The sequence below is a fragment of the Mugil cephalus genome, chromosome 14, assembly GCF_022458985.1.
Source record: "Mugil cephalus isolate CIBA_MC_2020 chromosome 14, CIBA_Mcephalus_1.1, whole genome shotgun sequence".
Lineage (NCBI taxonomy): Eukaryota > Metazoa > Chordata > Actinopteri > Mugiliformes > Mugilidae > Mugil > Mugil cephalus.
The window spans coordinates 10,454,899-10,480,573 of NC_061783.1; the positions used below are offsets into that span (position 1 = coordinate 10,454,899).

At 44.5% G+C, this 25,675-nt stretch overlaps 2 protein-coding genes across 3 annotated transcripts; one reads left to right on the forward strand and one right to left on the reverse strand.

Annotated features, from left to right (window-relative positions):
• Positions 1–298: 298 nt before the first annotated feature.
• Positions 299–19,599, forward strand: LOC125019388 (serine/threonine-protein phosphatase 6 regulatory ankyrin repeat subunit A). 2 transcript variants are annotated; one of them, XM_047604127.1, is made up of 29 exons: positions 299–519; positions 8,559–8,642; positions 9,503–9,581; positions 10,752–10,822; positions 11,240–11,440; positions 11,517–11,604; positions 11,701–11,843; positions 11,947–12,054; positions 12,150–12,254; positions 12,669–12,747; positions 12,934–13,048; positions 13,277–13,359; positions 13,444–13,507; positions 13,716–13,784; positions 13,917–14,057; positions 14,168–14,279; positions 14,369–14,395; positions 14,696–14,770; positions 15,512–15,713; positions 15,838–15,925; positions 16,061–16,178; positions 16,252–16,471; positions 16,572–16,659; positions 16,741–16,824; positions 16,907–17,055; positions 17,142–17,224; positions 17,940–18,022; positions 18,103–18,194; positions 18,298–19,599. In XM_047604127.1, the coding sequence occupies exons 1-29, from the start codon at positions 493–495 to the stop codon at positions 18,594–18,596; spliced, it is 3,177 nt and encodes a 1,058-aa protein (XP_047460083.1). In that variant the 5' UTR covers positions 299–492; the 3' UTR covers positions 18,597–19,599. The 2 variants fall into 2 exon arrangements, with proteins under 2 accessions (XP_047460083.1, XP_047460082.1); XM_047604126.1 differs by lacking the exon at positions 299–519 and adding an exon at positions 5,904–6,606.
• On the reverse strand, positions 19,569–23,971 carry btd (biotinidase). The gene is made up of 6 exons (XM_047604128.1): positions 23,651–23,971; positions 21,193–21,342; positions 20,952–21,103; positions 20,681–20,858; positions 20,004–20,597; positions 19,569–19,923 (listed from the first exon to the last, which is right to left on the reverse strand). Exons 1-6 carry the CDS (start codon positions 23,861–23,863, stop codon positions 19,639–19,641), a joined length of 1,572 nt encoding a protein of 523 aa, XP_047460084.1. The 5' UTR covers positions 23,864–23,971; the 3' UTR covers positions 19,569–19,638.
• Positions 23,972–25,675: the final 1,704 nt, after the last annotated feature.

The following is a 25,675-nucleotide window of genomic DNA, read 5'->3' on the forward strand; positions in this document are numbered from 1 at the left end:
TAATAAAATAACACTATATTAATGAGGAGGAAAATCAAATCACATACACGAATCCATGTGTTTTTGCCTTGTGAATTATTTTAAGTGAATCATTTTTCAGTGAATTCCTTCATTCATGGGAAATACATTATGTGACTTTGCAGTAAAGTGCATGAAGCTACACGTAAGTTTAAATGTTGATGGAAAAATATTGAAAACTTAGGGACATATCTTCATTTCTGATGACAGTCTGGACCGATCACTCCAGTCAGCCGGCTCCGTCTTGTTGACTGCAGTTTGTTGACTGGTGTGTGTTTCGGTCTCTTTTTTTTTTTCTCCCGTTCTGTCTTTTGTCTCCCATGATGTGGTGAGTTTGTCCATGACAGGAAGAAGGGGGAAGCTGCCCTGTTTGACTCCGGAGCGTCCGCTCCCTCCCGGTTTCTTATCCCCGGTTAATTTCCAAGTAACTCCCGGGCGAGTTATTGCCTCCTTTTTCGGGTTTCCTCGGGGAATATGGCTGTGCTGAAGATACAAGACCAGGTAACGTCAGCCATTTGGCTAATAGTTAGTCAGCTAACTTTGAGTCGGTGTCACTTTTTCGCTAAAAAACCGCCTGACGCCAGTGCACACGAAGGCTTGAACAAACGTGGTTAACACCGCGTCTCGTCCACTGTTTATTTTATTCACAGCGTAACATAAACTGTTATTTTATGGTGGCTTAAACCTGGCTAGTGTATGTAAAAATAAATGTCTAAAGGCTAAGCTAACGTCCCTATTAATTTGCTAGCCGCTTAGCTAACGGTAAACAGAAAAGCAGTTATGAAAAGAAGCACGTTAACTCCGCCTGTTGCCTTAACGTGGTTTATTGCGAAGAGCTTAATGTCATATAAGCGATAATGCGGTCGTTTGTTGTGCTTCCCCGGTGTTTCTGACTGTTGCGGTTCGTCGTGGTGATGGACCGATTAACACAGCTGGATAACTAGGAGCTTATCCGGGGGGCTAGCTCCCATACCCCGCTACTGTTAATTAGCAGCGTGGACAAGTATCGGCCACATCGCACACACGTAGCGAGATTATTTTTTGAACTTAAACCCGGTATTATCTTGAACTGGGTTGCACGTTGCTGAACTGGCGCAGGCCGAGTTTTCTGGCCAAGCAGTTGTCTCTTGTCAACTGTCCGTCCGAGGTCCTTTTCACGTTTCCTCAGAGCAGCTATGGGCAAGTCACCTGTTGCTGGACATAAGAAAGGCTGTCAGACTGAAATAGCAGCTGGTGCTGGCTGTAGGTCAGCAGGACGTAGGGTTTACAGCTGTGATCACTACTTGGCCACTGGGAACACTGGGCAGCCTGAGCACATTCATCAGTAGCCAAGTAGTGGGTATTATTTTTATTATTATTATTATTAGCCAAGCCATTCCTTTTGTTTGTTATATGAGCTTTTGTTTTTTTCGTTTTCTAGCATTTGGACCATTTTGCTAAATGTAAGATGAGATAAAATACGCCTTTTATTTATCCCACAATTAGGAAATTCACATTGTTAGCAGCGGCAGTACAGAAACATTCAACACTCACAAACAGTGCACATATAGGTGGACTACATATGTAAAAACAATTAAAAAAATAGATGAAAAACATGTGTTACAAGCCGAATACAGATAAGATACCGAAAAGTTGAGCATACTCACCTACCAGTGGAGGATGCAGACAGTGCAAATATAAATATATGTACTGTACATGTAACAGAATATTGCACATGTGTTGTTGTTGGTCTGCTGGGAGCAGATCTGATTGTAGAGTCTGACGGCAGAGGGGAGGAAAGGCCTGCATCACCTCTCTTTAAAGCACAGCGTGGGTGAAGAAGCCTGTCACTGATGGAGCTTTCCAGGCCTCTAATTGAAGCCGATCCCATAGGGTCCACATGCTATAAATACCATGAATACATTTTAAAAGCGAACGAAACATTTATTATACATGCATATCAATATAAGAGCCCTGCAAAAGTGTTTCTACAATTGACTACATCGGAGCTGTCATAATAATAGAAACATGAGTCTGGGCAACATATTGTGCTCAGCAGTGTCACAAACTACTGCCTCCAGCAGAAAAAGCATTTGAATCAACAGCTCTCAGTTATTTTCAACAACTGCTGAATACCATAACGTTCATGAAGATAAGATAAGATGTAAATCTATCTATCTATGTAGTCGATACATGATATTTAATTCCTGTTCTCTTTATCATGAACTTGGGAGAAATTTAACTCTAATCAGAAAACAACACAGTATTTAGAACTACTTTCAGCGACTCACAATAGGTGTTTGTTACGTTCTACATGCCACCCGCATTATCCGTAATTCAGAGTAATAGGATGATTGGAGGAAAACTGTGTTTAAAAATCATGTTATGTGTTCACTGGCTTAGATGTTTTACAATAAGATGGGGATTTGCAGCTCTGTGGAGTTGTCCTGTGAACATGAAAATGACATAGTCAAATGACAAAGTGGGTCAGTGATTGTCCAGCTCTGTGGCCCCGTCCTGGACTAACTAGTCTTCTGGGCAGTCAGCCGGCACGCAACAAACGGAAGAGTGTGTGTGATTAGATCCCTCTCTCCATTCTCCATTGTTTTCTGCGTCGTTTGCCGACAGAGAAATGGACAAAGGGACAGAAATAGTCGCTCTTGGAGGGCCCATCTGGAGACGAGAATGAGCGTCGCCTTTGGCAATGGCTTCTGTTTGTCCTCTAGAGGGCGTCATGTTGCTTAGGAACACGTCTGAGTGATAAGGCCATAAATGAGTCAGTCAGGTGCATATATACAAAGTATTGTATTGTAATTCCTTATGTGTTTACTTGTGTGGGACTTCACAGATGTGTCTAGGTCCATGTATCAGACTGACAGCCAAGGAGGATCTTAGCATCATGTAGGACCTTGTTTTGTTTGTGCAATAGTGAAATGTACATATATCAAAATTGCTTTAGGTTCCCATCATCTTTACTGTCAAGCTCACCCATTAAAGGTGTAATCAGTCATTCCTGAGAAACAAAATAAACACAACCCACCAGTTTAGCAAAATATCTGTACAGTTGCTGCTGGAACAGAAATAGAGGAAAAGACGGCACACTAGTGCTGGACAGCGACGCTCACACAACTCTCCCAATACTGCAGAAATAAAGCGGCTTCTGCGTCTGTCTCCATGCTTCCCACCGCTGGTAGAAGACCTCCGACATCTAAACGAGACTCTTACACTTTGCCTGATCACGCCCCTTCTATTTTAGTTTAGATCAGTCTGACATTTTCCTCTTGGGCTGTTTCATGGTCTGCTGTCTTCTGCAGACGGTGTCGGGTTTACTGCTTCTCTTCTGCTAAAGATTGTTCCTCCTGCTCACACTGCCCCTGTCTCTCTATCTTGTGCATGAGCATGAGCATCCCACACTGTTGGTTGGTTGGTGTTTTAAAACATTTTTTCCCCCATTTACAGAGGTGGAGTTGTGTGATTTATTGTGTTGGATTAGAACAGCTGACCACCTTTAAACGTGTCACTAGCTGCGTTTCCATTACAGTTTTTTGCAAGATAAAAGCGATATTTCTGAAAGTAAAATTGTGCTTTGTACGTGTGTCCATTGAAAGGTGTTTTATGAATCAGCTGCCACTCTGGTAAAGTCTCATCTCACGATGTCCCATAATTCTCTTAAATTCTCATCGCGCTTCACTTTGAGGACGATGAACTTCATAATGAACTGGTCACATATGTGCAACTGGTCACCCCTGCATCATCTCTGGTGATGGTTCAAAATGTAGGTATTTCCATTACCAGTTTTTTATTGCAATATTTTTTTGCGCATTTCTGGGTGTGATGGAAATGCAGCAAGTCACGCTGTGGCTGCGGAAGTAGGAAGAGTTGATGTTTCAGTTCGCCTTTGAAGCAAAAACCGTCAAACCAACACTGCATTATCAGACATCACTAAAATCATTTTAAAATGAAAATAAACACATTGTGACAGCAATAAAAGCGAATGTATATTTTGCTGCATTAGAAGTAACTCGTAGGCTTCGTTCAGTTCGAGCATGTCATAGTGAGCATACCAGTGCCACAGCATGAAAGCTTTTACGCAGATTGCCCCCCGCTGATCTTTAAAAGCTCGGAAATCTTTACATGTCAGCATCTTCATTGCTGCTGTGTGTGTGTGTGTGTGTGTGCGTGTGTGCGAGCCAGCGCACATCCGCCCCGCCGGCACGTGCTGGCCTTTGTGTATCGGTACCGGGATTACGTTACACACAGTGGATCCCGTCGAAGGGTCAGAGCAGAGGTCAAGCCTGCATACTTTCACTCACACGTGCGCACCGGCTCTTTTATAGATTAGTATGTTGAGCATGTTATATTAAAACCGCGCTTGTGAAAATATTGCGGCGGCTTACTCGTGTTGTGGTGGAATACGGTTCGCCATCTGTGTGAAGCTCTAGCTCTGCTTGGCTTTGTTTTTCATAACATCTTAGACAGGAATACACAGGTTTACAGAAAAACTCGTCCGTCTGGTATATTACAACAAACCTTCTTCGTAAATATCTTCGGGCTGTACCGTGGAGATCGTCCCCAGTGATAGGAAACAGGATAGACAAAACATTCTTTGTTTATTTACATGCTCCCCCAACATAATTTTTGTTTATGCAAATCCGTAATTCCGTGAGCTGCTGTAAGATTAGAAATATTATTGGATGTGTTTCCTATTAAGTTTGTACATGGTAAGGCCATCAGACTCCAAACGTAGGTTTCATCCAACCGAGTCTCTCTCTCTCGCTCTCGTTCGCTCCTCCCTCGCTCCGTCCTTCCCTCCGAGTTAATGGGGTTGTGCGGCTTGGCAAGGTTTTTCTTTTTAGGATCTGTGTTGAATGTGAAGGAGATTGAGACACGCAGACACACACAGACACGCACGCACAGACTGGTCTTGTTAGCTACCCTCGCGTTCCCTAACAAAGCCAGTTTGTTCCAGTTTCATAATGAGGAGATGGGGACTTTTGAAGCCATGCCACCGATACACCAAAGAGCAGCACACATACGTGCGCACGCACAAATGTGGCATTCATTTTTCTGTTATTCTCTCACATTCAGAAAGGAAAGGGCGCCCATTTAGCGCCAGCTTTATGAACATGCAGGCCTCTTAAATCTTATTTAGCAACCTCTAAAAACAGCAGCACATTGTGGTGCACATGTTTTTGTTTTTAGCGCGCTATGTTGGATTCAACTTTTCAGACACCTCAGAGTTTTGCCCAATCACAAGTTTTAGTGCTTCAGACGAATGCGTTAATGTGCAATAATAAACACTGGAACTTTGTTGGATAAGCACCACATTTCATAAAACTGTCTAAAAAGGAAAAGGTCACGTGACACATTTGTAAACATTCAGATATCAGGACGGTGCCTGAGCTCAAAACAAACAACCCGACATTGGAGGTAGCAGGATATTCAGAAAAAGAATAGGTAGTGTCACTTCATCTTTCTCTACTTCAAAACCTTCGTTACGCTTCCTATTTAGTTGTCATGCTTAAACTTTGGTAGCACTCTCATTTATTTTGTCTCCCAGCAGTCCTTTGCCCACCAATTTGTAACCGTCCCTGTCCTCTGTCCTCTGTCGTCTTTCTGTTTCTGTTTCTGTCTGACTGTGCTTTGACCAATTCATCCAAGCTCTTGATACCTGCCTACTATTATTCTCTCTTTCTCTTTCCCCACCTCCATCCATACCCCCTTCCTTTCATTCTCTCTCTCTCTCTCTCTCTCTCTCTCTCTCTCTCTCTCTCTCTCTCTCTCTCTCTCTCTCTCTCTCTCTCTCTCTCTCTCTCGCTCGCTCGCTCTCTCTCCCCACCCCCTCCCTCTCTGTCTCTTTTGAAAGAGCTGGCTTCAGCAGTCTGCCTGAAATGAGCGATGCATACTTGCATATGCATTTGGCGCTACGGCCCCTGTCTATGCTAATCACAGGGTCTGTGTGTGCCTGTGTGTGTGCGTGTGTGCGTGTGTGTGTGTGTGTGTTACTGGCTGCAGCGCAGCAGTGAGGATATGTAGCTTCCTGTGTGCTGCTGGGCAGCACAGGATCTTTCTGCCGCATGCCTCTTACCGCCACCATTACGCAGAGGAATTCCCTGCCGTCTCCGCTACCGCTGCTCACACAGAGTGCGAGTGTGTGTTAGGGAGAGAGAGAGAGAGAGAGAGAGAGAGAGAGAGAGAGAGGTGAAGAAGAGACATTCAGCAAAGCAACACAGACAGATAGAAGACCAAGCTGGAATTCACATGGGATTTAACATGGAAGATATGCGCCGTTTGTTCACGAGGAAAACGCTACGTTTATGGGATTTATTGGTGACCTTTGTGCTCCCGGATTGTGCACATATGTAAGAAGGAACACTGTGTATTCATGTGTGCGAGCGAGAGCGAGCGTGTGTGCGGGTGATCGCGCGGTGCTGCGTGAGCGTTTCGTTCCCGATGCGGTCAGAGCGGGCTAGCCGTGTGTGCATCGTGGTGCTGGAAGAGGTAGAGGAGGATGAACCTTCTTCTTCATCCCCACCTCCTCTGCCCAAGTCATCCCCAGACCGCAGATCCCATCATGCCCCTCGAAGGGCTGCAGCTCAGGACGACAAGGTGAGATGGGCCCTTCTGCTCGGTTCATTGTCGAGTAAATGAAGGAGTTTGCTGAGTCCGTGTTTCGGTGTAGGTTTACCCGTGTACAAGGAGTCTGCAGACCACTGGACGTCTCTTACCAAGCCTTCAGGTTTAAACCTGCGTTGAAGTACATACTCTCAAGTTCCATTGTATAAAATGACAATACTCTGCCAAAACATGTTATCTAATACTAAATATAGTCCTGCTATATGAGAAGACTACTGGTTTGTGAAGATAATTGGCAAAGCCTGGTCTTTGTGGTCTGCAGTGCTGGTTATTTAAAGGCTAATCCTTCTATTGAAACAGCGTAATAAGTCTTTTCATCTAATGAAAGCTGCCTTTTGAAGTCCAGCAGAGTAGATGGACCAGCTGCGACGACAGCGTTTGTGTGTGTCCATGCTGCGTGTTTACCTTCAGCCATATCTGACATTGTTTCAGTGGCCACTAGTGTAAGAGGAATGAGATAGATGCCCACATGCTGGTCAGGCCCACTTATTTTTAGTTGGGACGAAATGAGAGAGGCTCAGGGAAAACGGAGTGGCTGAGAATAAGGTGCAGGTTGACATCATAGTGCTTTGCATAGTGCCACTCATATCGTACTAAATATACTGTGTATATAGTGAATGGCATAGCTATAATCTCACCTCGGCTTGGCAGGCCTCTCTGGTGAAAAAGGCCTGTATGTGAAACAGTTTATCAATGAGATAGACGCGGCGCTTCAGTGGACTTATATATGCAGTGGGTTGCAGAAGAGCAAATGGCAACTTTGCTTTGAAACATAAAATCTCTTGAGGTTTTCTCTAAAGTCAGCCTCTCTCTTCTGAATGTATATATTTGCAATTATGTTGCAGCGCAATGGAAAACGTAATTTGACATTATCATTACTATTCCCCAGATAAAATCCTTTATTCTCCGAAGGTTTTTGGTAAGGATTCAGTAATAGAAAAAAGATAAGAGAATTACACATTTTTGCTTAAGTAGTAATTCATAATCAAGGTCACAGTAAGTAGCACGTCGGGGTACTGCAGTTCTTCAGTCCAGCAGCGTACTGTATTGTAATACTGAATATAAGCTCCCTAACAAAATGCAGTGTCATGTGAAAATGACATGACATGTTTTTAGGCTGATGCTGGAAAAAATACAAAGTGCAAGTTGAAGTTTGTGCGGTAGATGAATTACTTTCACTTTGATTCTTACCGGTGTTCAGGGTAATATTTGTTATGCAAGACACAATTTAGGTCACAAAACAACAGATAAACTGTGCTGTACTATAGATTTTGAACCTTGCATTTACAATTTAATTGTTAGCTTAAAATGGTAACCTGTAATTTAAACGTTTTCTCTTTCCCATCAACACCTATTAAAGGTTTATTACAACGGCAGCGCAACCATGTTTGCTAATCCACTATGCTCGTGAGAAATGCTGCGTGTTTTTTTTTTTTTTTCTTGTTGCTTGTTTGTTTTATGACCTTTGTTCAGTTGCGGCTTCCATCTTCTGAGGACAAATTGTTCCATTGTTTAAGAGAAGGCAAAATGCTTCTCTGTTCGTAGGTTGTTTTGTTATTGTTTTCATTTTCAGTTTTTCTTTCTTACTCCATTCTTATATTCAGGCAGCTGTTCCCACACTACGTGGCAGGAGAGTTTGGCTCACAGGCCGCCTCACACGTTTACTTGGCGGCGTGTGTGTTCACACGCTGAATGCTGTAAACAAATAAGTCATATAAAGCCAGTTGTGATGTTCGTTAGCCTCCCGTCCCAGGACCGAACTGTCTGCGTGTCTAAGCACAAAGTGTTTGTAACTCTCATAAACCTCACCGATAATATAGTTGTCAGCATAGAAAATTACCACCCTGAGAATTTAAGATGTAGTGCTGCACATCAACATTTTTCTCCTCTTTTTATTTATTCATTTATTCTTTTCGTCTTCAAAGCCATCTCTGTTAAGAGCGATCTTCAACGTGGACCCAGATGAAGTTCGCTCGCTCATATTCAAGAAGGAGGATGTCAACATTCAGGTAAGTCGCACTCTCGTTGCTTCAGGGTGATCGGCTTTAGGTCTGGAAGAAGATCTCACACGTACAAAAAAAAAAAAACGCTTGCTTGATTGCTAGATTGCTTATTTCCTGCTGGCTGCTATAGTGTGTTATTGCGTCCCTGTGCGTTCGCCAGTGTCGCTTTGCGCACACATGACGTGGCGTATAAACAACAGCTAGAAGAGCTGGTAGTCAGGCTGCAGGCTACGGATGATCTGGGTTTTAATTGATCGATCAACTGACTGACTGACTGCACCTTCTGGCAGCTTCCTACATTCCCCGTGTTATGTAGCTGTCGACCAGCCAGGGCACATAATGCTGTAACCTTTCAGATACTTAAGAGCATAACCTTCACCTGATCTCTCCTTCTTCCTCTCTCTGCTTTCACTGCGTGTTCCTAGTTTTCTAAGCATATTTCTGTTTTTAGTTCTTTTTTTCTGTTCCGTTCTATTTTTCGTCTTTCATTGTGTGGGCCTATACTGCTGGGGTCATCACACTGAGTCTCCCTGGTGTCAGCAACACTGGCCCGGGCCTATTGCAGTCACGTGACGTTTGTTTATAGCCCCACTTTGCTGATTGCTCTCCACTGCACTGAAAGAGAGGGAGAGATGTGGGGGTGAAGCCCCGGTCCGTGTTGAAGTGATGGAGTGAAACAAAGAATTAAAGTGAACAGATGATTAACATGTTTCTCCTCGTGGCTCTACTCTCATGTTCCCTGTGGTCTGCAGCACTGTAAGGTTTATAGATTTTGATTTGGCACGTGACACGTTTACACGCTCAGGATGTGCGCGTCTGTGTGACCAAAAGAATGTCTGCTCTTAAATCGGGACTTGTTCCGCCAGGACAATGAGAAGCGGACGCCGCTGCATGCTGCGGCCTACCTCGGTGACGCTGAGATCATTGAACTACTCATCCTCTCAGGTAAACTCTACGCTACAATCTAGTATCTGTCAACATGTTGTAGCAATCGTACTTGAAAGCTTACTCATCCATATGTACTAAATGTCAACAATCATTCATGTACACATGTCCATGTTAATGTGTTTCTTCTGTGTATTCGTGTTACCTCTCTTATTACCCTGGTCTATATATAGAGGATATATGAGGATATCTCAGGAACACCAGGAGAGAATTTCTTTAAATTTGCCAATATTCACTTGTACATAAGAATAAACTCAATAATGTCTAGAGTTCATTCTCTTCTCTTCCTGGATTTTTAAGAGAAGGTTTTGTGTTTCATAGTGGAACCTGCAGTGCATGTCAGTAGGATGATTATTCCCATTTTGGTAAAAAATTCACTTGATATCTTTCATTAATTTCCTTCCAAAGTCTTTACAGCGTATGTTTTATGAGTCAGGGCTGACGTAGATGGGACTCAACTGGAAGTGAACACCCACGAGGTTGATTCTTAAATTTGATCTGCCCCGTTTGAAGAGGATCTGTGTCAAAAACATTCTTGAGAGATGAAACTCAAATGTAAACAAGATAGTTGCTGTTTCGTCTCAGCGCCAAATAAATTTAAAAAGAGCGCAATGTTTCCTCTGTCCTGGTAATTTGCCTATGTCCTTTTCCATCCAGTTATTTTCCTAAACTCTTTAAAGGGCCAGTCTGTTCCTCATCTTTCTGCTCCTTCCTGCTGCTCCCTGTTCGTTCAGCAGCCTGTGTCACGCTGATGAATGGTGGCCTTTCTTGTGATTTATCAATTATCTGACACTGGGCTTTTTGGCTTTCCGTGAAGTAAACACATCAGGAGGAGGGGTGTACACTAGCGTAGTCCCTGAGTAGCGCCATGTGTCTGTGTGTGTGTGTGTATATATATATTCAATGTTTCTCAATAGAGTGAAGAGCTAGCAACAGGTGCAGCTTGAGGGCTATTTTAACCCCTTAGCTGTGCCAACTAGGATCATGGGAGTTTTATGGGTTTTCTATTCAGTGTTTGGCTCATCCCCCTTTCCCATATGTTATGTAAAATGCCTTTTTAAACCAAAATTGTCCTTGAGGTCAGTTAGGTTGTCCCAGCTCTTGACTGTGTTTGACTTTACGCTGTGTGCCTTTGTTGACATTTCTCTGAATTTCCTTCTCTCATTCGAGGAGCCCGAGTTAATGCCAAAGACAACAAATGGTTGACTCCTCTTCACCGAGCTGTGGCTTCTTGTAGTGAGGTAACACGTCACACACGCACGCAAACTACTGAAAGACAAGCGCTACAAACAGTAAAGCGAGATGACTCTCACTTTTAAGTTATTATAACCTTTCATAAAACTCCTCTCAGAGCCGGAATGTTGATTGCTTATAAAACACACATACCAAACAGGCTACTGAAAAGAGTTATAATAATTGCTGTTGTAATAAGACTCTACAAACTGTGCAACATTTCCACAGTGCCACGGCACTTGTGTTTTTCCACCTTCTCTGTGTTATTTTCAGTATGAATGACTCCTAATAATAGCAAAGAATTTTCTAAACGCCCATGCAGCCGCCTACACACACGCTGGCGTGTACTTTATCAGGACACTGAGACACGTCACCGAACCGACCCTCCGTCTGCTCAATCTGACTCATGCTCGCTCTGCGTTCAGGATGCAGTGGCGGTGTTGCTGAAGCACAGTGCAGATGTGAACGCCCGGGACAAGAACTGGCAGACGCCGCTCCATGTGGCAGCTAGCAACAAGGCGGTGCGCTGTGCCGAGGCTTTGGTGCCGCTGCTGAGCAACGTCAACGTGTCTGACCGGGCAGGACGCACGGCCCTGCACCACGCTGCCTTCAGCGGACACGTGGAGGTTGGTCTCTTTGAACTTTTATGTAAATGCAGGGAAACATACATCGGCATCCATTTAATTCAGTTTTGTGTTTCAGATGGTGAAGTTGCTGCTGTCCAGAGGAGCCAACATTAATGCATTTGACAAGAAGGACAGGAGAGCTATCCACTGGGCAGCCTACATGGGTAAGATACAGTTGAAGTGAAATAAACGTGTCAAAGGTGACACATCTGTCTTGACTGTATTTGACCCGATCTCTTTCTCACCTTTTTTTCTGTCAGGTCACCTGGAAGTAGTGAAGTTACTGGTGGCCAGTGGAGCTGAGGTTGACTGTAAGGACAAGAAGGCGTACACACCACTCCATGCGGCCGCCTCCAGCGGCATGAGCAGCACAGTGCACTACCTTCTGGGCCTGGGGGTCCACGTCAGTACACTCTCAAACACTTAACCTGTCCTTAAAATGTGCCATAACCAGTAAATACACAAGTGATTTTAACCCATTCTTGAACACATTGTTCTCTGCGTAGGTGAACGAGGTGAATGCCTATGGAAACACGCCGCTGCATTTAGCCTGTTACAACGGACAGGATGTGGTGGTCGGCGAGCTCATCGAGGCGGGGGCCAACGTCAACCAGGTCTGTGTGCGGATCACTCTGTGTCAGACACCGTGTGTGTGTGTGTGGTAACCGTGCGTGTGTGTTTAAGGGTGTTATCTGCTGCCTCGCTTCAGGTGAATGAGAGGGGTTTTTCTGCTCTCCACTTTGCTTCCTCGTCGCGTCAGGGGGCACTGTGCCAGGAGCTGCTGTTGGCCAACGGAGCTCACATCAACTTGCAGGTGTGTCCATAAACTTCAGTACAAATTACTGAAATCCTCAGCGGTGTGGTGTGGTGAGGTCGCGTTCAACGCACACGCCCACCACTCTAAGTATATCTAGCAGAAAGCTGAAAAGACTGTGTTGTTAACACTTTGCTTGCAGTGATGGAAACTGATATTAGGTCCACACTGCCTCAAGATGCGAGGCCATATGGAGGATGGAGGGGGAGGGATGACTCCCTGAGGCAGCAAGCTGCTGCTCGGGGATTATGTGTGTGGGTGTATGTGTGGTCCACGAGGGGATTTAAGAAAGCTGGTGTTCATTTTAAGTTTCTAAAATGTGATCGGCAGCCTGCATTGATGCACTTTACAGGTGCATATATCTAAAAATCTAAATATCTTCTTCCTTTTCTGTCTCTCCATATGTTTGTCCAGAGTAAGGATGGTAAGACTCCCCTCCACATGGCAGCTACACATGGACGGTTCTCCTGCTCCCAGGCCCTTATTCAGAACGGTGAGAGCCCCTACAGCGCGCTGTCTGTTTCATGCATGATTTCAAATTAGTTTGGATACAAGAGTAGCTGTTGCCAATGAAGTGTGTCTCATAATCTGCTTTAAGTGTGTTGAAGCCGTTATAACGGAAGAACATGAATAGTCGTTATTACATTATTATGTGTTATTATTATTTGTATGTGTGTAGGAGCTGAGATTGATTGTGAAGACAGGAGCAGAAACACAGCCCTTCACATCGCTGCTCGCTATGGCCATGAGCTCATCATCACAGCACTCATCAAACACGGAGCCAACGCAGCCAAGTTAGTAACTACTGACATTTCGCCATCTGTCTGTCTTATAATAATGTGCTTTAATAATGAGACGCACGTATCAAAATCGTATCAAAAGTCTGGGATTTGTTAAAGACAAGATAACCCGTCCTTCATCTTCTTTTCGTATTCTTTTCCTCATTAAAATGCTCCCATGCACCAACTCCTGACCCCTCACGTCCTGTAATGACTTGTCTTCTCTTCCTTTCATCTTTTCAGGAGAGGCATTCACGGGATGTTCCCCCTCCACCTGGCAGCTCTCAGCGGCTTCTCAGATTGCTGCAGGAAGCTGCTGTCCTCAGGTACGTTCATGCCGAAACCATTCTTTCCATTCCTGCCAGTTGGTAGTCGGTGTCCAAATTGATGGCGATTGCATGTTTGTGCAGGGTTCGCAGTAGACACCCCTGATGACTTTGGAAGGACCTGTCTACACGCTGCTGCAGCTGGAGGGTGATCATTCCTTCTTACTACTTTACAGTTACTTTATTTGAACTTCTTTCTTTCTGCTATGATCCCCTTCCCTCCTTCTTTTCATGTTCTTTAAATCAGATTTGTTCTATAATGAACAGAAATGTATAAAACAATTTTCCATGCTGTAAATTACTATGCAGCTTCTTGGTATGTCAGGACCATAAGTTGCTGTTGTCTCTCCAAGCAGAAACCTGGAGTGTCTGAACCTGCTGTTAAATATAGGAGCTGACTTCAACAGGAAAGACAACTTTGGAAGGTATGATGTCAAAATGATACGGCTGCTCGGAACAGAAATAAAATAGGGGCTAAAAACAGCGGTAACATTTGGACCGCAGCTTTTGCATCAGACCATGAAATCCTCGCTGAAGTAAATAATGGCTCCCCCCAGGGCTCCGCTACACTATGCATCCGCAAACTGCAACTACCAGTGCGTGTTTGCCTTGGTGGGCTCTGGAGCGAGCGTCAACGAGCTGGACCACAGAGGATGCAGCCCCATACACTACGCCGCTGCTGCTGACACTGATGGAAAGTGAGTTCTGCTCTCCGATACACAACTGTGACATGTACCATCTGAACAAAGTGTATGAAAGAACCCGAAAGCCTGTTGTTTAAGAAATAAATCTGTGCTGTCTTTGTCAGATGTGTGGAGTACCTGCTGAGGAACGACGCTGATCCAGGAGTGAGAGACAAACAGGGTTACAGTGCTGTCCACTATGCCTCAGCGTACGGACGCACACTTTGCCTTGAACTGGTGTGTACAGCTGCTGCATAGGCAAAACATTGGGCGTCAAAAACTATCGTAATGAGAGCATAAATGATCTTTGTCTGTTCTTCTTTCAGATGGCAAGTGAGACTCCTCTTGATGTGGTAAGAAAAATCTTTCAGTCCCACACCGCTGCACCATAGCTCCCTCTGTTGTATTGATGTGGCTACACCAACTGCAAGAAACCTGTTTTTATTCTTTGCACTGGACAACAGGCCACCGGTGTGTGCATGTGGCACATGCCTTTGCAAAGCCTTCTTGATGTCCCGTGGGCTACCTTTCATTAAAATTAGAGCACACGCAGCAGCAGAGACCGTTTCTGTGCAACTTTAATGAGGCTGTGACTTATATATTGCCGACCCGCATCTGAGTGAGTAATGCACAAACCATATTTCTCTTTCCAGTTAATGGAGACATCGGGAACAGACATGCTGAGTGACTCGCAGAGCCAAGCCCCAGTCAGTCCACTCCATCTGGCGGTGAGTTCTAGGATGTATCAGCGTGCTTATTATACGACTTCCTCAAACCCAAGATTTCAATGTCTTGGTTGTGTTGCCAAGCCATCATTGATGGTGTATCATTATGGGATTAAGATGATGCCGTAATTCGAAACTTAAAAAAAAAAATGTTTTGGAACATTTAACTCAGCGAATGAAAGCTTGAAATCTACAAAACAGAAGGTCTTGCAAACCTGAAACATATTTTTAAAAGGCTACATTTGGCTGTTTTTTAAGTCTGAAAAACACACACTGTAAAACTTCTTCAGTTTTAAATTTGTTAGTGTGTCCTGTGTGTTTTTCTTTTTCCAGGATTGATAGCTTGCAAATGGTCACCTGAAAATTGTTTTGCATTACGTTCATAAAAAAGTTCTGACAGATATGCTGTATGCTTGCACTCGTATTGCAGTTCTTTTAGTGATGACTTTACAACACCCACTTTTCTGAGGTTTGGCGACACAGTCATGAGCGTTAACTCTTGAGGCTTTTGGCAGCGTTCTCTCGCTGCTCTGTGTTGTGTCTCTGAACCAGATGGTCGAGAAGAGAAGTTGCAGATGGCGACATTTAATCTAAACCAATTGTTACTCTTTAGGTGAGACTGACAGACGGTTCCACCAATGGCAGAGATGCAGTGGATACGGGATCTGTGCTCTCCACCACCACCCCGTTTTGTATATTTCCACGACTTTTAAACAAATCTGTTTGTGCGTGTCTCGCGTGCAGGCTTACCACGGACACTGCGGGGCCTTAGAGGTGCTCCTGTCGTCCCTTTTGGACGTGGACGTCCGCAGCCCAGAGGGACGGAGCCCTCTCAATCTGGCCTGCTCCAGGGGTCATCAGGAATGCGTGTCCCTGCTTCTGCACCACGGCGCCTCACCCATGACCTGTGACTACATACACAAAAAGACAGCCTTACATGCTGCAGGTACGCATGCAGGACGTCACACACACACAGTCAGATGATTTGATGCTCATTTTCTGGAAAAATCAAACGTGCTGATGCCTTAAAAATGAAGTCACGCCTCAGCATGCGTGTCTGTCTTCCGTAGCTATGAACGGCCACCCAGAGTGCCTGCGCCTGCTCTTGAGCAACAACCATCAACAAATTAACGTGGACGCACAAGACAGCAACGGACAGTGAGTGTGTATGTGTGTGCGTGGGCAAAATAGCTTATGCTGGAGGTTTTTCTGTGAGAGTGTTATCCCACTTTGTTTGATGTTAACTGGTAAAAAATGAACAGTCTTACTGCCACGTGTCCACGCTGTGTGCAGGACTCCTCTGATGCTGGCGGTGCTCAGCGGACACACGGAGTGTGTGTACTCTCTGCTCAGTCAGGGAGCCAGTGTAGAGAATCAGGACCGCTGGGGAAGGACAGCACTACACAGAGGGGTAAGAAAGCCACACGCACACTTATTATCTGATTGTTTAACACATTATGACACGTACCATGTATTTCACATAGGCTGTGACGGGCCAGGAGGATTGCGTGGAGGCTCTCCTGCAGCGGGGGAGCAGCGTGTGTGTGAAGGACATCAGGGGCCGCTCCCCGCTGCACCTGGCGTCTGCCTGCGGCCGTGTGGGCGTCCTGGGTGCCCTGCTCCAAGCCAACAGCACCTCACAAACCCAGACACACCTCACCGACAGCCAGGGATACACGCCGCTACACTGGGCTTGCTACAACGGTAATCGCAACACAACACAAGAACGACGTGCTTCACAAACGTGTCCGCGTCTCCGTTCTGTATCTGATTCTCCCTTTCTACCTGTGTGCTGTTTGTCTAGGGTATGATGCTTGTGTGGAGGTGTTGTTAGATCAAGAGGTGTTCAGGAACATCAAAGGCAACTCGTTCAGCCCGCTGCACTGTGCTGTGTAAGACACTGTTTACATGAACGTTCACCCGAGGGAAGATGAGTTGTGCAGGCGTCTGACTGGGTGCGTTGTTTGTTTCAGTATGAACGACAACGAGGGAGTGGCTGAGATGCTGATCGACTCCCTCGGTGCAGGCATCGTCAACACCACTGACTCCAAGGGCAGGTGAGAGATGAAACCTGCTTTTTGTTCATTTTAGAGTAACCGGAAACACGTTGTTTCATTGGCCGTGTCGGTTTTGATGCAGGACCCCCCTTCATGCTGCAGCTTTTTCTGACCACGTGGAGTGTGTTTCCCTCCTTCTGAGCCACGGAGCTCAGGCAAATGTTGCGGACACACACACGCACATGACGCCACTGATGATGGCAGCTCTAAACGGACAGACCAACGCTGTGGGTCGGTAGACACCATACTTACCCACGCACAGATAAACCGTCAGCCTTAGCTTCTGACATCTAATCGGCTCCGTTTGTGCGTTACAGAAGTGCTGGTGAGCAGCGCCAAAGCAGACTTGGCACTGCAGGACACAAACAGGAACACAGCGTTACATCTGGCTTGCAGCAAGGTAACAACTATTCAGAGACAGCATGTTTCAATCCATCTCGCCAGGCTTCAAGTGTTTCAATGTGTTTGTTGCTGATCGACAAAGGTGTGGCATTGAGGCGTTTTGTGAGAAAAGACTGTAAGTTTCAGACGAGTACTTACAAAGACGGTGTAAGCATTTAGCAACATGTTGTCTACATAACCAGCTACACTGGCAGCTTTTCAAAGCTCCTCAGCAGATCGCAGATTGTTGTTGTCACAATATACAAACGGTTCAGCCAATCGCCTGACAAGTAGGTTTTTGAAAGCATCTATCAAACCACATCAGGTTAGCTTTTTACTCCTTTAATATTTTAATTCCTTCAAATAATTGTGTTTTTTTTGCAATATTTAAAATGTAATGAAGGATTTACACAAAAAAAATGTATGTTCTGTTCATTAGGATAAAGATAAGTTGTGATAACGCTGCTGCTAAGCATCATTTGTCACACTACTTAACTTGGACTTTTAAGAAATTTCCACTTAAAATGTTGTGAATGCAAGTTCATAATGACACTGCATTAGGAGGCACTATTATACAACAACTATACTACTATAAACCACGCTAATATATTAGATTAATATGTAAATAACATATTAATAATATATAGTAACATATTAAAGGTGGTTGCGGTGCAGCTTTACTGTATTTCTTCATGGCATCTTTGAGTTTCACTTGGTGTCTCTGCTCCTGTCAGGGTCATGAGACGAGTGCCTTGTTGATTCTGGAGAAAATGAGCGACAGGAACCTCATCAACTGCACCAACGCTGCTCTCCAGACGTACGTACAGTAGTTCTCCACAGCCGTGACAGTGGAGCTCAGACTGGACTCGTTCTAAGTGTCTCTCCCTCTGCTTGCAGACCCCTGCATGTAGCAGCCAGGAAGGGCCTGACAGTGGTGGTCCAGGAGCTGCTGGGGAAAGGAGCCAGTGTGTTGGCAGTGGATGAGAATGGTGAGCTTTCGTCTCATTGCTTCAGCGTGTACTCACTATTTAGATGTACTTGTAGGGTGAAATATGAACATGTTTTTTTTTCTTTTCCTCCTTTTATCCCCAGGTTACACTCCAGCTCTAGCCTGCGCTCCCAATCGCGATGTAGCCGACTGCCTGGCCCTCATCCTCAACTCCATGATGCCCACCTCCCCCATGGTCACCATAGCAGCTTTGCCCGCCCTCTCTCTCACTCAGACAGTCATCAACCACCACCCCACCTCCAACCACATCTCCAAAGGTGTGGCCTTTGATACTCCACCGCCGCTGAGACCTGACCATGCTTCCTACTGCAGGCCAGAGCGCCCGCTGTCCTCGGTCTCTGCGGACGATGAACTGAATGACTCGGATTCAGAGACGTACTGAGGGACTATCGGACAGAACCCCCCCCCCAACGCTGGCGGGCTAGCCAGCCACTCAGGAGCCTTAATAGATCACTGACAAGAGACTCAGAGGGAGAAAATAGGGCAGATTATTTTTAGGTGAGCCTCTTCAACTCTAAAAATAAACCAGATGCTTGTTTCCTTAAGGTGCATACCCACGTGGTAAAATATAATGTACTAAAATGTAAATGAATACAAATCACGTTTTTTTTTTCGGATCAGATTTCAGTATCACTGTACGGTCGGTAACTTGGCCACTGGTTAGTGTCTTTTTAAATTTGAAGCAGTGTTGTTTTTCCTTTTTAAATTATACTCCTGTTAGCTGATACTCGCTGGAATGATTTAAAGCGTTTTCACAGGTTTTCCCTCGTATTTACTAGAAAAAACGTCTACTGGAGAAAAGCCCAAAACGGAGGGGGTGAATCTTACGGGACCAGGTGATTAAGTGTTTTCCCTTCTGTACTTGAAGTTTTTATTCAGAGTTCTTCTTGGAGTGACCATAGCGGACGCGGGTGACTGTCAATCAAGGCCACGGGTGATGCTTCACCGATGAGGAGGAATCACTTTTCAATTCCTAGGAGAGAAAGATGTTGAATCCTGTGTATTTATTCATAGTGGAGATTGAATCCTTGATTCTGACAGCAGGTGGATGTAAGACCCATTTACTGTACAACTGCTTCTGGGGTCAGTTGACTGACGACCTGAATGAGCGGCCCAACGAATAGTTAACTAGCGATGCTGTAACTACTTGATGTCTGTGGTCTGTACTGGAGACAGAGGAACGTGACTGACACTGTGTGAATATATGTACATGTGTGTGTGTGAATACGTGTGTCTGTGGGAGAGAGAAATGAGATAATATTGCCTTTTTAGGATTATGCAACTTTCAGGCAGAGGATGAATGCTACTTGGTGCAATGTTTGTAAAGAGTTAAATAATAGATGAATAAAAACAATTGTTTTTATTTTAGTCTTTATTCGACAGGATAATGCGTCTTTGACTTTGCTCTCTTTGCCACATTGCTGTTACAAAGCTGTTGATGCGTTATCCAGGTGGTACATTCGCCCGTACAGACAGGCGGTGACCAGGCCGGCCGTCATGTTCGAGTGCTTCATGGTCACTCTCCCGCCTTCGGTTTTCTCCAGACGCTCCGGCTGCTCCAGGACCATGCGGCTCGCCAGGACTGACGGGTACACGTATCTGGTCTCAAACGTGCCCTCCAGCAGGAAGTCTATTTTAGACTCTGCCTCTTCCACCTCCTGCCCACAGGAGCTGGGTTCCAACCCTCCGCAGCGGACTAGCGCACACACCTGCGGGCGGAGGTTTGGGAGATGGATGGGACAAGAGTCGTAAAGCGGTTTGGAATGCTGAAAATCTCTTTCGCTCCTACCTGCAGGGCGTACTGTCCGTTGACGGTGTGCAGTCCTGCAAATGCGCCGAGTGCGTAAAGCTCCTCGGCGTTGCCTTGCGGCGACCGCTTGTACTGCAGGTCGCAGCAGAAGGTGCCGTCGCACACGCTAAGATCCCCCTCCGTCTCATTTAAGAGCACAAACTTGAACGGGTCGTACATCATGGAGGAGATGAAGGTTTCTGAGGAGCTACGGTCTGCAGAATCAGGAGGAGAATCACAGCTGCCTTGGTGACAGTACCCAGACTCAGTAGCCACTGAGGATGTGGACTCACCGCTTCCCTTCCCCTTCACCTCCTCTGTGGCTACACTCTGTCCCACCCACAGGGGGTCTAAGACCGGCACCCTGGCCACCAGCAGCTTCCCCTCCTCTGCGTCTCCCTGTGAGGCGTGGTGGTAGGTGGCAGACGTGGGGGTGAAGATGCCGCTCCCTTTCATGATGAGACCGTCGTGGCGAATGTTGGCAGCAAGCAGTGTGACATTGGCACCCAGACTGAGCGCCCGCTGGAACTGGATACTGTCCAGCAGGGGGAGCTGGTTCATCCACGCCGTGGGGAAGATCAGCTGACGTACGCCCTGAAAGGAATAAAACATTAAAAGAAGCTGCCGACCAGAGGAAAGTTGGATACATGTCTTTGAGATGTGAGTATTCTTTTTACCCTCTCCACTAGAGTGACCGTGGGTTCGTGGAACAGGATGTCAAAGCAGATGAGGAGGCCAAACTTCCCGGCAAAAGGTGTATCAAATGTTATGATTTCAGGCTGTGGAGGTGTGTCGAAGGACGCTTCGAAGTAGAGGTTCTGCTTATGGTAGCGTGCCACCAGCAGGCCGTCTGACCTGTGCAAAAAGAGATACTCTTAACATTTCACACTGGAAACATTTTTTGTGCACTTGCTAGATTTACATTTTATGTTTTTTATGATACTTTACCTAAAAACCACATTGGTGTTGAACTGCCAGCGTCCGTCAGGGGGACAGGAGGAGGAGGGGTCGCTCTTCAGAGGACAGGGCTGCAGGTCAGGCATGTTGGCCACCAGGTAGAGGTTGTTACGGCGGGCCATGCAGCTCAGTCGCTGGAGAACCTGGGAGGCGCAAATTAATCATTGAATGATTCACTTTCAGACGCGCTGGTGTTGTGCTCGCCAACATCAGATCTGAATGAACTGTGAACCTCTGTGTTGCTGTATCTGCCCGGCTCTGTGCAAGGGTTCCAGCTCTCCTGCTGGGGGTCAGGGACGGACTCCAGGTAGCCGTTGATGGATGAACGAGTGAAGTTGAAACCGTGAATGCCATCTTCGGGGAACACAAGGATCTGGGCACCCTGAAAGTGAGACGTTGAAGCAGAGCAGAGGGGCAACACATGAACCAACACTGCTATCACAAAGCTGTCACAAGTACAAGGGCATCAGTTTCTTAGTGAGAAATGGATCAAGAGCGTGTTATCTTCTGGCAAACTGAAGTACTCTTCTTGTACTTTCCGCTGTTCCATATCTCATAAAATGAAAAAAAAGAAAGAAAAAAGAAAAGGTATCGTGGCGGGTGGACCCTACAAAAAGGCTCTAACACTTTAGTCCAACCCTTCCAGGGACATGTGAGTCCTGGCCAGTAAAGTCACAGTGACCCTGCATCGCTGATAACTGTGGGAAAGATCAACATTTATTTGAGAGGGAAAAATTATGAGCCAATAAAATATTTTTTTTTTTTTTTTGCATAGACCTTTGATACTGAAGCTACCCAGGGACCCACTCAGCTCAGACAGCAGCCACGCACTGAAAATCATGTGACCACAGCGTGGTGAAAATCACCAGTCATAGGCTCTAAGGCAAAGGAGTCCAAGGTCCAGCTTGGTAAAAAAAAAAAAAAGATATGAAACAGTTTCATACATAAATATACAAAAAAAAAAAGCACTTTTTTAATTTGATCTATTTGAATCATTTTTTAAAACTGCATACACGCCCTTTAAAAACTCTGGAAAGTTCTTAATAGAGTATTAATCTTTAATTTGACTAATGAAGTCCCAAAGTGACACCCACGTAACATACTGGCATGTAACGGTATGTGAATTGTTGCCCCCATGATATCACTTCCAAAATGGTGGTCAGAGAGCACATGGGAGACAACTAGCTAATTTTTAAAAAAGTTGTTTGTTTAACAGCAAAGGTACTTTTGAACCCGTACAATAAATACAATCCTTTAATAACATGTCGAACATCACTTTTAAGCTGTTCTGACCATTGTCCGTACACAAATTGACATATAAAAAGAATAGAAAAAACTGCTGTGACACATGTGTCATATCAGGCTTTTAACCTAAAAAGTGTTGCGTAAAAAGCTGCGTGACATCTTTGCCACAATAAGAAAAATGGCAATGAGTTGCTCAAATAATTGCACTCAATCCATTAATTTGTATTAATGTATTTTTCTGTGGTTCATTTGAAATCTTAAAATAATGTCAAGTTAAATAAATGAATGATAAAATGTATTATGACACATTTGCATATCAGTCCCAAAAAGTGCACCGTCTCTTCAGCAGAAACACTTTTCTTGGCAAATAGATAGACAAACAAACACACAAACATTATATTATTGTTGTGGTCAAACTAACTACAAGTACAAAGTATTTTTCTTCAGCACAACTGGTGCACAAGCTTCTTCAGCGACAGACCTACTTTGCAGGAACTCTACATAGCAATCGCTTGGCTGGTTGTGAACTTGAAGATGATAAAAGTCTTGCCAAGAGAGGGAGAGGATCCTTTGATGGTACGGTGGAGAAAGAGGAACCAACTGTCATTGTCAATTGTCAAGTAGTACGACAAAAAAATCTGTCACCCTGATGTCATCATACTGTGCAACTGACTAAGCCCCAAGACAAAGCTTGATGCTAGAGCGAATTGGACAAGACATTTGTGGAGATCAACAGGCCACAGATTGTGAAGTAGTACAACATATTCATCGGTGGGGAGTAGTGGTAAGTGGATGTATTTTCCAATAACATACAAAATACATGATAAATTTCCTAAGAATGCCAAATGCAACATATGTGTCACTTTACAGAATTTGGACACTAGGTGGTGTTTTTCCAAAATAACATTAGAAATATGTTGGATGTGCTTCAACTGGTCTTTTATATCCCTTAAATAAAAACTGGTCTGAGTTCTTATGGGTTAAAGGGCAAATCTATGGAATAAATACAAATGTTAGATATTAAGGCTGGGGATACTGGGAATTGTGGTATCGATCCGATACCACAAAGTAAATACAGTGAACGTATCGCCGATTTCGATACTTTTTTTTTTGTTTTTGAAACGTCATGATCATTGAATAACGTCGATATTTTCCTTTCAGTTAGTTGACTATGATTATGATATTTAAGCAAAAATGCCTTAACTTTTCTTAACTTATTACAACAGTATAGAATTGAAATAATTCCCTTTTACTACACACAGTTGTTTAAGAAAAAGTAACAATTTCGTCATGCTGGTATCGATCCGATGCCGATAGTGGTCGTGGTATCGATAATAACGACATTTAGATCGACACACCCAGCCCTATTACATATAGGACTTTTTTTTTTTTTTTAATTTTAATTTTAAATAAAAAAAATAAGAAAATGCAGTCCACTGCAGTACCTGCTGTGCGGCTATGACAGCCTGCTCCTCGTAGATGTCCAGATTTTTCTGCATGTGCTCCAGAGCATCTTTTCGGGACAGAGGGATATAAGGCTCTGGGTTCAGAATTACTCTGTGCTCATACACAGCAGCAACATACGACGAGTCCGAGACACGATCCGTTTGACCTAGGGCTAAATGAACGCTGAGAAAAGTAACAACGAACAAAAACATCACGTCTTCTTGTGAGCTCACCTAGACGGACTAGATCAGACCAGTGCACAGGAGAGGTCAAAAGTGCTGAGGTACAGCTGGTTCAGCTCATAACTTACTAGGTGATAAGAAGCTGCTCTTGCGAAATAGTGTTATTCAGGTGTGTGTGTTGAGGTGCACTTAACAACCATAGACTCCACATAGGCTGTGGAGAGACGTGCCTAGAGCGCCGCCATCTTTGTACAGTGCCTGCAGAGGCAGTGGTTCATGTAAACCAACGAAGTTAAAAAAAAAATGAAAATTTGTTTTACTACTTAAATACAAATCGTCACCTTCTTTAAGTAATAGCCAGTCATTATGTTTTGACAAACTCTTTTTATAATGCATGTCATATAGACCCAATAATAATTAATGATGAAATTATTTTGTGTTATTTTATCTTTGGCTACTTTTCTCACATTTTGAAGTTTTCCCAAAGACAGTATTTTGAGGAGACAGTCGTAACTGACAGTGCAACAATAATAGTGGTTTTAGTTTAGTAATTACAATTATAATTACACCCAAATACAATATATACCCTTCAAGCATTGCTTTAAATAAAGACCTTAACACACATGGGTTTCTTATTGATTTATTTATTTATTCTGTCTCTCTGTCTCTTATCTATATATCTATCATGCCTGACGATTGTAACGAACAAATCCCGTGGAAATAACTTGACACTTGGGCGATTTATACAACTTTAATTGTGTACACACATTCCTCTATAAATGTAATGCACGCAGCAGCGAACAGCACTGTATCAAGATGGCCGCCCTGTATGCACGTCGCACCATATGTCTAGGGTCACCAGCATATAAACACATGTATAAACATATTTTATTTTGAAAAGACCACACAGGAAGCATTTGGTACGTAACCGGAACTACTATCGGAACTGCACATCCGACCTTAGCAAACAACCATCAGGAGTTGGACTTAAGATAAAGCTTTTTCCACATTCTGTTCAAAGTTTGAGGGACTTTCTCGAACTTGTTTCAGAAACGGACTTATTTTTTTCTTCCTGTTTTTCAGCCCTCTCGTCTTATGTTTCTATGTCATGTTAGCTAAGCACTAGCATTAGCATACCCCCTGTAGGACAATGTCAACAGTCCCAGAGACGCCAAAAGGAAGAGCAGCCGCCGCCGTGTCCACTTCCAACCAGATGCCCAGGAAGTGCTGGAGCTGCAGACTCATCTCCGGTGGCGGTGTACTTCTGGCTGCACTGTACGTGTTAGACTCAGCCCGGAGAGTGGCTCGACGAGGCACAACTAACAGCGTGATGGTAGCGGCGCAGATGACGTTTGCTGCAAGTATGTTATCCTAAACTTTTTTTTTTTTTTTTTTTGTTTGGACATTACCCATGGCATCTGTTTACCTTTCAGGCTTGGCTGCAATGGGAGTTGTTATCCTAATTGACCCGGTGGGAAGATTTCAGACAAAAAAACCCGAAGACTCATTAGAAGACACCCAGAAATAAATGTAAAAAGCTCAAACGTGGACTGCGCTGTGACAAGGAAATCGAGAGCGGTTGCTCTTGACGACCAGCAGAAATCTGATAATTTACTTGGGTTGACGCTGGCTTCACTAGGAACACTTCCAATTCAAATTGTGAAAAAACGTGTAACGTAACTATAAATGTTTTTATTATTATTTTTATGTGCGTGTGTACATCAACCCTCTCTTCGGCAGCCATCTTGCCTTGAAGCTGCAGAAAAGGCACAGGTGTAATTAATAAACTTAACGATGCCTGAGTTCCATTGTCTCATTATTACCCAGCATGCTCAGTACCAG